The sequence below is a fragment of the Squalius cephalus genome (assembly GCF_949319135.1).
Source record: "Squalius cephalus genome assembly, chromosome: 11".
NCBI lineage: Eukaryota > Metazoa > Chordata > Actinopteri > Cypriniformes > Leuciscidae > Squalius > Squalius cephalus.
In genome coordinates, this window is record NC_137132.1 from 13,693,999 (window position 1) to 13,708,786 (window position 14,788).

General features: G+C 37.2%; 1 protein-coding gene across 11 annotated transcripts in view; it reads right to left on the reverse strand.

Moving 5' to 3' along the window:
• Positions 1-14,788, reverse strand: part of ncam1b (neural cell adhesion molecule 1b) — a 100,612-nt gene that overhangs the window by 4,985 nt on the left and 80,839 nt on the right. For 7 of the 11 annotated variants that reach the window (XM_079885258.1, XM_079885262.1, XM_079885260.1 and 4 more), the window contains 5 exons: positions 12,199-12,323; positions 11,919-12,099; positions 3,596-3,791; positions 3,236-3,352; positions 408-992 (listed from right to left, as the gene is read on the reverse strand). In XM_079885258.1, coding sequence (XP_079741384.1) covers positions 408-992; positions 3,236-3,352; positions 3,596-3,791; positions 11,919-12,099; positions 12,199-12,323 — 1,204 coding nt within the window. The remainder of the gene's footprint in view (positions 1-407; positions 993-3,235; positions 3,353-3,595; positions 3,792-11,918; positions 12,100-12,198; positions 12,324-14,788) is intronic. The other 4 variants (XM_079885255.1, XM_079885256.1, XM_079885264.1 and 1 more) reach the window with 1 other exon arrangement.

Consider the following 14,788-nt stretch of genomic DNA (forward strand, 5'->3'; position numbering starts at 1 on the left):
CATCACTAGTTCGGATTTTAAATGGCTGATAGAAAAAGAAAATGATTATCCGGTCAGTATACTGTAATCTCCATTGACAGAATGATTTATCAGTAACATTTTACTTGGGCACAGAGGTATTTCACTGGGACGCGTGTCCCAATATAAAGGCTCCATCGATACCCCTGGAATTAAGTAAAAGATTGATTCTAGGATTTTAAGAAATATTCTTAAATTTGGAACGACATGAGTGAGTAAATGACAGTTTTCATTTTTGACCACTTTTAAATGACTAAAACTATATAAATGCATGCACATTCACCGATTCAAATGAACACATGCAGCGAAATTAAAACAAACAAATAATGGCTACAACAAACACACACACAAACTAAGAGAACATCTAGAGAGCATCTAGAGATCCATACTCGTTCTGTGCTGGAGCAGATGGGCCACTGGAGCCAGCTGTCCCCACAGCATGTGACCCATCCTGCGGGACGTCTGTGTCTGGAGCCAGTGGAAGTTCTCCATCAATCTCAAGTTCATGATTCACTAAGGGGATAGCGACACTGCCCTGTGGGCTGATGGGATTTAAAGTGGCATGAGATGCACTCTGAACAGACTCGGGCGACTCTAATTCGTTTTCTGTGACTTTTGAGTTTACAACGCTGGGAAGGGAAGAGGGTCCTTCTGACAGGACCACTGGAGGAACCTCAGCTTGTGTTTTTGGGGCATCACCCAGGTCAACCAGGAGAGTTACATTAGCCGGGTCGAAGGATGAGGGAGATGAGATGGAGGGTTTGGTGTGAGTTTTTGGTGTGCTGCTGTTGGGTGGTGTCATATGGATGGGATTAGGAGGGTCAGAAGGGGGTGCTGTGATGCTGGAGGTGAGAGTGGTGCTCTCGCTAACTGGGCTGCTCTGGCTAAGGTCAAAGGTGTCAGTGTTTGTGTCTGAGTTAGTGGGCACGGAAAGAGGCAAGTCCACCACTGCGGCGGCAGTTCTTGTCCCTTGCCTGTAAGAACAGGAAACAGAGACACAGACGAGTGATGTCGACACTGAGGGGACATGCTGAGGGAGAGACACCAAACCATTGCAGGTGCAGAATGAGGTTACAACACATATGCAATACTGATTTGACATACGGTATTGCATGTATTGCAAGAGAGGTGATACCATCAGTGGTCACTAGAGGGAGTACTTGATTTAAAATATGAAATATGGGGAAAAGAGTGTAGGAAAATCCAGGATGATGTCAAAAACAACATGAAAACAAAATTGATTCTATTTACTTGCCTGTGCACATAAGTACAGAACTTTTTTAAAAGTTTGTTTTCATAGTTTTTCCATTAAAGGGATACTCCACTTTTTTCGGAAATATACTCATTTTACAACTCCCCCAGAGTTAAACAGTTGAGTTTTACCGTTTTAGAATCCATTCAGCCAAACTCCGGTTCTGACGGTACCACTTTTAGCATAGCTTAGCATAGTTCATTGATTCTGATGAGTCCAATAGCATTTCTTTCAAAATGACCAAAGAGTTTCAATATTTTTCCTATTTAAAACTTGACTCCTCTGTAGTTAAACCGTGTACTAAGATCGACGGAAAATGAAAAGTTGCGATTTTCTAAGCCTATATGGCTAGGAACTACTCTCATTCCGGCGTAATAATCAAGGAACTTTGCTGCCGTACCATGGGTGCAGCAGGCGTAATGATATGACGCAGCGCCTGAAAATAGTCCCCAGCTCGGTAACTTCTTCCAACGTGACCGGGACTAAGTTTGTCTAACCTATTAGAACTATTTTCAGGCGCTGCGTCATATCATTACGCCTGCTGCACCCATGGTACGGCAGCAAAGTTCCTTGATTATTACGCCGGAATGAGAGTAGTTCCTAGCCATATAGGCTTAGAAAATCGCAACTTTTCATTTTCCGTCGATCTTAGTACACGGTTTAACTACAGAGGAGTCAAGTTTTAAATAGGAAAAATATTGAAACTCTTTGGTCATTTTGAAAGAAATGCTATTGGACTCATCAGAATCAATGAACTATGCTAAGCTATGCTAAAAGTGGTACCGTCAGAACCGGAGTTCGGCTGAATGGATTCTAAAACGGTAAAACTCAACTGTTTAACTCTGGGGGAGTTGTAAAATGAGTATATTTCCGAAAAAAGTGGAGTATCCCTTTAATATATAGGTCTTTCTGCACATTCAAAATGGCTTTTTTCTGCTGACACAACAAAAAAAGATTTTTTAAAAATGTTTTTTGCCTTTATTTAATAGAAAAGTGGAGAGGTGACAGGAAAATGCACTGATAGAGAGGGGGAACAGGACGTATATGACCCCAGATCAGACTCGGATTCGGGTCTCCACAAGTACAAAAGCTGTCTGGAGCCACTTTTCATGACTCAATGAATGTTTGATAGACATTACTAGTCCCATTTCAGATCATTTTCCACCGATTATTTCATTTAGCTAAAAAATACATCAGATTACGGATGTTAAAGCTGCAGTGTATAATGTTTTACAATTATTAAAATGCTTTACACAAAGAAATAATAGTTCAGAATATTTTAAATCATATATACTACAATTCAAAAGTTGGGGTAGAGAAAGAAGTCTCTTTTGCTCAGCAAGGCTAAACAGTAATATTGTGAAATATTATTACAATTTAAAATAACTGTTTTCAATTTTATTATATATTTGAACAAAAATATATTCCTGTGATGGCAAAGCTGAATTTTCAGCATCATTACTCCAGTCTTCAATGTCAGAAATCATTCTAATATGCTGCTCAAGAAAAAATATCTTATTTTTAATGTTAAAAACAGTTCTGCAATCTAATATTTTTGTGGACACCCTGTTCAAAAGAGCAGCATTCATCATTTGAACAATTTTTAATGCATCCTTGCTGAGTAAAAAACAAACCAAACCAAAAAAATCTCTCACTGACCCAATACTTTTGAAAGGTAGTCTAATAAAAACTGTTGAAATCACCAGACCAGGACACCTTTTTCTTGTTTAAAGAACTAATAATGGCACAGGAATTAGACACTGCAGCTTTAAAAATGCACTACAAATGTGGTTTCATGTTGTCTTTAAGTGTGAGAACTAACAAAGTGAGGTGGTTTGGAATGGGTATACTCAGGGTGTAAGAAACACTGCTTTAAAGGCATTGAAGAGGTTCTGTGATAATGCCGATCAATAGCATCACTTCAAAGTGGTTAAGCACAGTACAATCACATAACATTGAGCTTACTCTGGTTCGGTCAGTGGGGTGGTCTCATTGGGCTCAGGATGTCCTTCTGCGTCGTGATTGGCTGTGGCCTCTTCCTCTATCCTAACTTCCACAATGGGTTCTTTAGACACATCTTGACTGCATGCAGAGAGAAAGCACACACATCTGCTCATTATACAGCAATGAGTAGAGTTTGATGAGGTCACTATAGTCGTGGCATAAGAGGAGCTCTTTCATGCTGGTTTGATAATAGAAGCTTCTGTGACTGAAAATAATTCATGCTCAACATCCATATGCTTTACAATGCAGGGCCCTTGACTGCTCTCGATGAGTGGTATGAGCTTATTTGAGTGGATTAAATATAGTATTGTGGATACTCACACAAAGGCAGCTTTGCCCGTCTCTATGTCCTTGCCCTTGGTGCCTTGCCCGGGTTTACCGCAGATGCACATGAGGATGCCACACTTGTTGAGGAAGCAGCAGGTGGCGTCCACGATCAGCAACAGCAGCACACACACCAATATAAGAATACCGACAATTACTCCAGTGTTCATGCCCGTTCCATCTTCCATGGAGTCTTGAGGAGAAAGAGGAGAAATACAGAGACACAGACAGAGCAGGAGGGATCATCAACCCAAACTGGAGATGCACAAAATGCATGAAATGTAACAGTCAAGCAAGCAAGAGTTATTTTCAGACCACAAGACTATCAGGATTCAGCAAAGCAAAGACAATTGGTGAAGCCAACAAGGCAAAGCTAACAACTCCCCCTTCAGTTGAAATTGTGCACTCACTGAATATAATGCACATGTTTGGACTTAAAGGGACAGTTCACCCAATAATTCTGAATTTATTTACTCACACTCAGGTCGAGTTTTTGGAGAATGTCCTGGCTACTCTTTAGTATAATGCAAGTGGAATGGGGACTGAGGCTGTTGAGCTCCAAAATAACAAAACAATAACTCATGTGAATGAGTCCGACCATGAATCTACTGAAAACTGAGTGATTCTTACTCAAATCAAGCTTGATTTCCCAAGTCAGGTCTGAACGTTTCCGGAGTTAACAGCTCACTAGAGGGGAAGATTGTCAGTGAATGACTTACATTTCAATGTATTAACGTTACTCACACATGACTTCACACAGTATATATTTGTTTTTTAAGCTTCAATCCCCATTCACTTTAATTGTAGGGAAAAGAGTGGCAAGCATGTTAATTAAACATTTACCTTTTGTGTTCCACAGAAGAAAGCAAGTCACTCAGATTTGGAACAACATGAGCGTGAGTAAATGATGAGAGAATCTTTGTCTACATCTTTGCAACGTTATGCTTTCGTTTGACCACCAGTAGTAAAACAAAATATACTTACCAATAAACACCAGTGACAGTTAAGATGATGATGATAAGATGACAACTGGCACAACAAACACTTTTTATGACATTATAATCTTAGTGTATCATTTCAAATTACAAATACACTATTGTTAAAAAGTTTTAAAACCAGTAACACTTTTATTCAGCATGGACACATGAAATTGATCAAAAGTGACAGTAAAGACATTTGTAATGTTACAAAAAAACTTCAATTTAAAATAAATGCTTTTCTTTTGAACTTTCTATTCATCAAACAATCCTGAAAAAAAAAAATTCTACAAAAATATTAAGCAGCACAAGCTGTTTTCAACATTGATAATAATTAGAAATGGTTCTTGAGCACTAAATCAGCATATTAGAATGATTTCTGAAGGATCATGTGACACTGAAGACTGCAAATTCAGCTTTAACATCACAGGAATAAATTACAGTTTACATTTTAAAATATATTCAAATAGAAAACAGTTCTCTTGCAATCATTTTCCAGATATTACCGGTTTTACTCTATTTTTAATCAAACAAATGCAGTCTTGGTGAAAATAAGAGACTTTAATGTTAATGTTTCAAAAACTTAAATCTCACCAACCCCAAACTTTTAAAGATATCAAAAAAGACACTACAACATTATATAAAAAAAATGAATTTAATAAATGCCACATGTGAACAATAGCCCCAGTGATGACTAAAATACATTGGGTCTCATTCACTAATAATTTTGTGGATGAAATGAAATTGAATTATTTATGAATTTATAATATAATATAAATAGTCGTGATAAGATGAAATGTAACTTTTTAACATGATTATAAGGCTGCACTGAGTAAGTGCTTTTTGCGTACGTGTTGTTCTTATACGTTTTTGGTGAATCATCATCTGTTCGTGAAAACATTAGTATGCAGCAGATTTCACGCACAAATTTGTACGTACGCATGCTTAGTGAATAAGACCCATTGCTATTTTTTTCAAACTATTACAGTAAGTAATTCATGTAGAAGCCTCAAAAAGTCTTTTAAGTAATAAAATAACATCTGAAAGTTGTGTTACAAAGTTTGTTCCCAAAGGACTGGTACAGTTTTAGTTAAAACATCCACAGAGCAAAAGAATACTGAATATCAGACAGACAAGACAGTTTCTCTCTGCTTTTAATTTAGTGTTTCTCTCATTATTTAAGATGAAATGTGTCATTTCTGCATCATAAGCAGCACTACATGGAATTGCAAAAGTAATTGTTGTTTCCAAACATATAGAACAATAGAGGCCATACATTATTATAATACTGTCTCTAAAAACTTATTTTATGACTTCTATGGCCTTCAGTTTCATGATTTCTTCACTGTTTTTGCAACTGACAAAGCTCTGCCCTCTAGGTTATTGATAAATTGCATTTAAAACTACCCCAAAAAAACAGATCCTCCATAACCTTGCATTTAGAAAAACCAAAAAGGTATGATTAATAAGCACTGTTTTATGGCGAGGCTAAGTGTCTAGTCAATTCCTTCACTTAAGCAAAATACAGTGCAAATGTCTATAGACTGTATGTGATCGATTTTAAAAAAACTTTTATTGACAAAAACTAAAAAGCACAGTCATTTTAAGCATTTGGTCATCTAAAACTGAATATATATTTTGTATTTTTCAGAGTTACTTTGTCTATGAGGCTCAGTGTTCCCAGCACATTAGAGAGATACAGAAACAAATCATGCAGAGGATCCTCAACATGAGGAGAAGACATTTCCTCAACTCTATCAAAGCAAAAGCAGCAATAACGGAGAGAGCAGGAGAGACACTAGAGTGCAGGAGACTGAAGAACCACTCAGAGTGACTACAAAACACAAAGACGGACACAAGATCACAGGCAGAACAAGCATTAACACAATAACAACAACAACAACAACAAAGGGAAGGAGGAAGATATTGGCACCAGGACGTTTGCGTTATGAGTGCATGTGATGGTCCGTCCATATCCAAGCCCAGGAACAACGACAGGTCAACAGAGAAACAAGGTAAAAGGGAAATGGGAAGAAAGAGAGAGAAAGAGAAAAACAAGAGGCAGAAAAATAAGTCAAACACAGAAACAAAGTTTCAAAATGAAAAAAGTAAGGTGGGGATAAAAAGGAAAATGAATGAAGGCATAAGCTGAGGGTGAAAGGGAATGTGTGACAATAGTTGGGTCATTCTCAGTACATGTGTATTCATAATTTACTGCTGTAGAGATGCAAGTGCCCCTATATTAAGCTATTTTTTAAGGTTCCTAATTTTGTTTTGGAGGTTTCCTACATAAATCCAAGGTCAAAGTTTGCTCGTAATATACACTGCAGCGTGAGCTCTCTTCTCAGTGTCTGAAACGGCTTGATCAAGGATCCGGTCTCTCTAAACCCCTCCTTTCTGAGAGCCTGCTCTGCTCTGATTGGTCAGATGGCGCAGTCTTTTACCCCTTACATTGTGTGTTGAAAATTTCCTATCTGAATTTCAGCTCCAGAGACTTACTCAGCACTTGTATACACAGTGATACGAACTATAAGTTAAAGGGATAGTTCACTTTGAAATAAAATTTTGGTATGTTTTAGCTTACCTGAAGGGCATCCAAGATGTAGGTGTCTTTTTTTCCGCAGTAGTTTCAATTTTGATATTTTTAGGTCAAACCGTTCTTGTCTGACAGTCATATCATGCAGGTCTATGGTCACGGTCTCAAAGAGCATGCACAGAGTCCAAATTAAAACAATTCCCCATCGTCCAAATTAAACAATTCCCCATCGTAAGTACACATTGATGGCCTAAGACACGAAACGAGCGGTTTGTGTGAGAAAACGAACAGTATTTATATCGTTTTTACCTCTTGTAACACAGCCACGTCCAAGTGATCTGAGGGCGCGAGCGCATCCTGCTGTGTGTCGTGTGCGCAGACTGGTGCATAGATATATACACTAGATGTTGCCTTGGCTACGGCAGTTCATTGGAACGAATGTCTTTAATGCGAAATGTATGTGTATATACATTTCGTGTGTGTGTGTGGGTGTGTTATAAGAGGTAAAAACGATATAAATACTGTTCGTTTTCTCACACAAACCGCTCGTTTCGTGTCTTAGGCCATCAATGTGTACTTACGATGGGGAATTGTTTAATTTGGACGATGGGGAATTGTTTTAATTTGGACTCTGTGCATGCTCTTTGAGACAGTGACCACAGACCTGCATTATATGACTGTCAGACAAGAACGGTTTGACCTAAAAATATCAAAATTGAAACTACTGCGGAAAAAAAGACACCTACATCTTGGATGCCCTTCAGGTAAGCTAAAACATACCAAAATTTAATTTCAAAGTGAACTATCCCTTTAAGATGGTGTCGGTTTTAAATACGGTCCCAAGTCCTCATCCTTCGAAAGTGCATGCAAAGTGGATTTGCTTTCGCAGAGCAGAAAACAGCGAACAATTTTGTTCTCTTCGACTCTCTTTATTCGCAAATGTTTTATGCGATATTCCAATTGTGTGCATAAGTTAAATTTGCAACTTTGGATGGAAACGTATCTAATGAAGACCATAGGCTGCCATTAAGCTTATATATAACTGACGACTCATTTCAGGCTCGCTTCTATCTTTTGGGGGACAATAAGAACATTTATAGTGCATTTTGATCTCTGAAACTTTGCAGTCCTTTTACATTAACAAATGGTTATATAACACACTGCATGAAAGATAATATCCAAAAAAGCATAATAAGGGCACTCTAAATAAAAAAAAAAAAAAAAAAAATAAAAAAATAAAAAAGATACTATCATCAATTAATGCCACTGAAAACCTGTATGACTTTTTTTTCATTTAACAAAAATAATTAAGCTAATTTATTTTCAGTGATTATAACCCCAAAACATTTAGAATATATTTTAATCTCTACTATCTATGGTGGTACATTATTATTCTGTCTCTAACAATTTATTTTATGACTTCTATGGCCTTCTGTTTCATGATTTCTTCACTGTTTTTGCAACTGAAAAAGCTCTGCCCTCTAGGTTATTGATAAATCGCATTTAAAACTACCCAAAAAACAGATCCTCCATAACCTTGCATTTATGGCAACCTTGGATTCACTGTCTATGGCAGTAACAGCCTTAGTACTTTGGACCTGAGGTGGGGAAATATGATTCTCAAAAGTAATTCAGAAGTAACTGAAAGGAAATTACGATCAATACAAAACACATTAAAATAAAATAGCATTAAAAAAGAAATTAAATAAGAAATAAATACAAAACGTTCCTGAAATGTTCTTGCATAAATGGCACCATGTCCTGAGGAATGACCCAGTTAACAAAAAAAACCATGCAATAGCCCAGCAAATGGTTATGATGGGACAGTAGGAGTTGTTTATTAAACCGTAACGAGGATAATAACAGGAAGATGTTACTGAAGATTATGCAAAACACACAGAATTAGCACTTCACTTTATAATGCGGTTCCTGCCACACAGCCCACACAGTTAGAAGCAAGCTATTCATTATATTTTAAGCTAATTAGAGAATACATTTACCTCACTGTACAACATTTTAACCTCAAAAATGGTCTGAAAAAAGTCCTTGAAGATTGCGAGGCGCTGCATTAAACAAACAGCGCGCTACTGACTCAGTAAGCAGTTAATGAATATGTCAGTACTGTGTCTCGTTGTGCATCATTAACAACTAGTTGTTCAGTTCGGTTCCGTACACGCCGCGTACATTTTTCTTGAAAATGCTGTTTATTCGGTTGTAGAATGTGGCTGTCACTCCCGTAAAGTACTGAACTGTACAGAACAGGATTAAGCACTAAAAGGTGACGACAACCGAATTTAGCTGCAGAGTGTAAAGACTTGTTGAACAATTACACATTATATATTCATTAATAACGGTTCCTTAAGTAAAATGATGCTATTTGATGATGTCTGGGCTGAAAAAGACCCACTGTGCCCAAAAACGTCACGCAAAAACTATTCGTATGGCAGACAGGAACAAAAAGTCTGTATTGCAATCAATTATTTCCCACAAGTTTTTCATAAGCAGGGAACAGATTCGTCGTGAAAGATGTGCAAAGTGGGCCCACATTAAACAAATCTCCATTGTAATTTGGAGCAGTTGTGAAATATGCCTATACTAGCATTGTAGCTCCAAGATGTACACAGTTCATTAACAAACAGCAGAATAATGCATGAGTTCTCATAAAATATTCAGTTAAGAAGTTATGAAATGCCAAATATGATTAAATAAACAGAAAACTTGCACACAAGTTGCTCAAATTGTTATTTCAAGCAAGTATGTGCTTAAATGTTCCTCAAAAAAAAAAAAAAAAAAAAAAAAAAAAATATATATATATATATGAATTGTAGTGGCTAACCACCACTACATTAAATCACTGCAATACTGCAAGACTTCTATTACGCCAACATCCAAGCTGTTCTCGGCTTTAACGGGAGTAATCACAGTAAAAAATAAAAACACTTGAGACATGTTAGTGCCAGCAACTTTAGTAAAGTTCTAGTCAGGAGGTGATGTGGTCTCATTAGTATGCAGCAAGGAGTGCGCTTCTGTACTCGGAGGTGTGAGTAAGACAAACAGCCTTTGGATGTGGGCCATTCACAGCCTAGTATGCCAAAGAGAGCCGCGATTCAGCCCTCCTACGTCCAGAGGGCCGTCTCAGAGTGTTAATGAGGGAGAGAGACAACGAGGGACAGACAAAGTCTCTCTGCATTAAGAAGCACCAGATGCTTGTTACATTACAAGTGAAGCAGTGAAGCCCAGCTGTGGCCCTGGCACGCTTGACCAGAGCGCAACCCTCTCGTCTAAACTGCTGCCGCACACTACGCAGGGTTCGTAAACAGGAAGTGATTCTCCATCAGGAGCTACTGCCCTGCTGCTAATGCTGAGGGTTAGCCTGGTCACAGGTGGATGGAGGCCAAGGCAATAACATTAAACAGACAGAGACTCAGAGTGTACCTGCATGTGAATGCAAGGGGTCTGTTGATTCGGTAACTTGGTTAGTGAAACAAAACTCGTTTTGCAAAGTGACCATAAAAGCTTAAATTTAAGATGAAACGTTTTTATTTTTCAATAATCAATGCTGATTTATTTAAACATTCAAAATGCTAAATAATTAGATTAAAGAGGGAACATACAGGTACAATATCCGTTACTGGCCCATATTAGAAAAAAAAAGTGATTGTTTTTCTTTGTGATTTTTTGAATGTCCATTATTTAATAATAATAAAAAATAAGTTAAAATGTATATACAATAATCGATCAAATATTTATCATACACTATATATAATAATCTAATCTATCTACACACACACATATACACACACACATATATACATACATACACAGTCATACACAGTATGTATACATAATACTATGTCACAGTGCTGTCAAAGTTTGTTTGTGTGTATACATATACATATGTTTGTTTGTGTGTGTGTGTGTGTGTGTATGTATGTATATATATATATATATATATATATATATATATATATATATATATATATATATATATATATATATATATATATATATATATATATATTTATTATATATATATATTTATTATATATATATATATATATATATATATATATATGTTTGTTACACACACACACTACAAACACATATTATATAAACACAAACTTTTGTTAGATGCATTTAATCATGATTAATTGATTTGACAGCACTAATAATACTATTACAAATCCATCCATCCATCTATCATTCATATATATATATATGGGTTTGGGTAAGTAGAATAAGTTGACATGTAACTCTTAACAGTTACTTATAGTTAGTAGAATGTTTAATGTGGAACACTGACATAAAATGTTATCAAGTATTATGTACTTTTAAAAATAATAAATATAACAGCAAAATTCACAAAGTAAAACAAATTACACTTTTTGTCAGGCAGAAACAGAATTCTCTAGTGAGCGTTTACTGAATAAGTGTCAACACACTTGTTTGTGATCAAAATTGCCCCTCTGTCTCCCCACTTTATGCATATGGCTAAACCTAAAACAGCTCAAATGGCCAGCTCGAGGAATGCTATCAGCATCTCACACTATCTTATGTTATACAAACATGGCATCAAGAATCCCATAAGAACAAGCCAAATGTTTTGTCCGTGTGCTTCGTGATCTGCCGTGTAGCATGACTCACTGTTTATCATGCAGTGTAAGTGAAGGCACAGACTGCATTCGCATGTTTGGTGTCATTACAGCTCTGAGTCATCTGTTAAAATCAGTGTGCTTGATATTGGCAGCGAGGGTGAACACAGAGAAGGAGGGATGGAAGGAGAGACTGAGGGAGGGATGGTGGTTACCTGTGGTAGCTGCAGGCTCAGGTGAGGTTTTGAAGGTCAGGGTGCCTGGCTTGGACTTGCCCTGCTGGTTCTCTGCCACCACAAACACGTCATACTCAGTGTCCCATTCCAGACCGGTCAGCATTATGTACTCGCTCACGTTGGGAAGACGGATCTCAGGCTTCCAGTCGGGGTCTTCCCTCTGTGTACCAAAAAGCAGCCATGAAACGATCACAAAGTTGCAAAAACAAAAAGAAGGAAAATATTAAATATAAGCTATTTATTTATTTTGAACACTCACAGCTTTGTATCTGACCAAGTAATGGGTGATTGGCGACCCTCCATCGTCTTGTTTGATCCATTTTACTTTGAGAGCATTGCCTTTGGAGTGCAGAGTTCCCTCGAGTATAGGAGGACTGGGTTCTCCTACAACAACAAACCAGTTACAATGACGTGAGAAAAAAGCGCCATAACTTAAAGGGATATTTCACCTAAAAATTAAAATACTTAATTTACTCATCCTCATGTCGTTCTAACCAATGAGACCAAACTATTCAAGACCAAAATCACCCCCCAAATCATCTGTGTATCAACTATCAAGCAAGCTTCTGTTTACCATATTTGACGTGCTCTATGTATGAGCGTTGATCAATGTTTATACGTGAATAAAATCCTAAATCTGTTCGTAATATAAAGGGATTGGGTCTTTCAGAACACTTGGAATATATGGATTGATTTTACAATGTCTTTATGAACTTATTAAAGCATCAAAGTTTTGGTGGAATGGACTTTAAATGGAGGGACAGAAATCTTTCAGGTTTCAATACACTATATTAGTGAAAGTCTAATGGGTTTGGAACGACATGAGGATGACTAAACGACATAAGACAGAATTTTCAGTTTTGCATGAACTATTCCTTTAATAAGAAGATGTGGAAAAGGAGGAAAGTTCTAAACAAGAAAGCAAAATCAGCATTAATCCTTGGTATTATGTGTAGTGACAGGCTGATACATGTGCGATATTTGGCTATTTTGAGATTACCAGCACTGACCAATAACAATGTCAATCACGTTGTTAAATGTCAAAAGCAGTGTTCAAAATGAATTCAATCTGTCTTGACAATTGTTTAAAAAAATTATTTAACATCTTCCTATAGTTTCATTTCAGCCGTTTCATTTTAATCATTTCTGTGTACATCTCTTTTGCTGTTAATGAAGCAGCAATGTGTAATTTCCCTGCCAGTAACAACACCAAAAATAAATAATTAGGTATCTTAAAGAGTCCTCCATATGTTATAGTTCAAAAACTCAGATAGTCGATCCACAATTCAACTCATAATAACATTAATAATGCAATAATATTATCAATAATTGCTGATTGCTATTTTCTAATTAATTAAACTATCAACAGATTAATCGTCAAAATGGTTGCAGTGCAACTGCAAACTCATGCCATTGACGTTTGAGTCAGAAGTTGACATATGAGGCCAACATCGAACAATTGACATGCCGCAGCTTTAAACTGTATCATGCATACATCAGCATTATACCAGCTATTGGCCACCCAGGTCTGTAGACATCAATTCTGGACAATGAAAAGCCAGTCGACCACTAATTACAGGTATTAAAAGGTGGCAATTTTCTAACTCTCATAAATCTTAGCATCCTACACACCAATGATTCCATTTAGGCAAGTAATAGAATAATATGACACATGGTGCTTGGCTGGGCCTCCTTAGATGAGTAGGCTGATATTTGGAGGTCACGGTGAACTGTGAACATCCCTATAGAGCATTCATGTGTACAGTATGAGTGCACTGTGAATTGGGAATATTTCAATGGTGCTGTTCACTGAGGCCTCTCCTTCACGGGCCATCATGATCCATTTCATTTTAATGACCAGCGAATGCTCGTTTGATTCACTACATTAGTTTGACGCCGCAGAGTGACACGTAACAACACTGCAGGCAGAAGCTACGTGTGTTCATGGTGGATTGAAAAATGAAGGCATTTTACTCTCATTAAGGGAGTAATTAGCTATTAGCCTGTACGAGGAAGACACTTTCATTCACACAACCTTTCTTTTCAGGTCTTTTTTCTTTCATTTTGTTCGGCCTACTCAGTCACCGGTCACCCTGATTTTAACGATCAGCACTTAATTTTGTCTATGCTGTCATCAATCAGTTGCTTTACCTCTCCAATGGAGGAGGATACATATTTTCAGAGAGGTATACTACACATCTAATTGTCTTTGGATCTGCTACCAAGCACCATAACCGCAAAAACTAAACGAGATGCAATAAAAATGCAGTAATTAATCTTAATGTGTTACGAGGTTATAAAAGTGCACATCAAATGGTAGAAGCACCACTAAACTGGTGTGAGAAGTCACAATCCCAAACTATCAGCTCAGTTAACAAGCAGATATTCTACTCGACTGACAGTTTAAAGGGTCATCAATAAACACTCATCTCTTTAATAATGAAAGCGCAGCATTGCATGATTAATTCCATCCTCCTTAGCTATCTGTCCCTACAGGATACAGTTAATGAAATAATCATATACACAAGGGAGCAAACAGCAGCAAATTAAATGAGACTAAAAATAAAAGTTTTACACGTTTGCAAATCCACTTTTAATGATATTCTTGGGGGAATTCACCAAGAATTAATTGAGCCGTTTATTTGCACATGCTGCCTGTGTTGTTTTAGCACCTGATTTGGGAAAGGCATTATGTAAATTGGGTAATGAGCAAACACGCCCTAAAATGACCCAGTTTGCAGAGTGCTAGGTTGCAGAATTGGGCAAAATTCACATTTGAAAAATGTTGGCATTTGAATTGGCCACACTCACAGGAAGTTGAATTGGAATGACAGGAACTGCAATTCAAA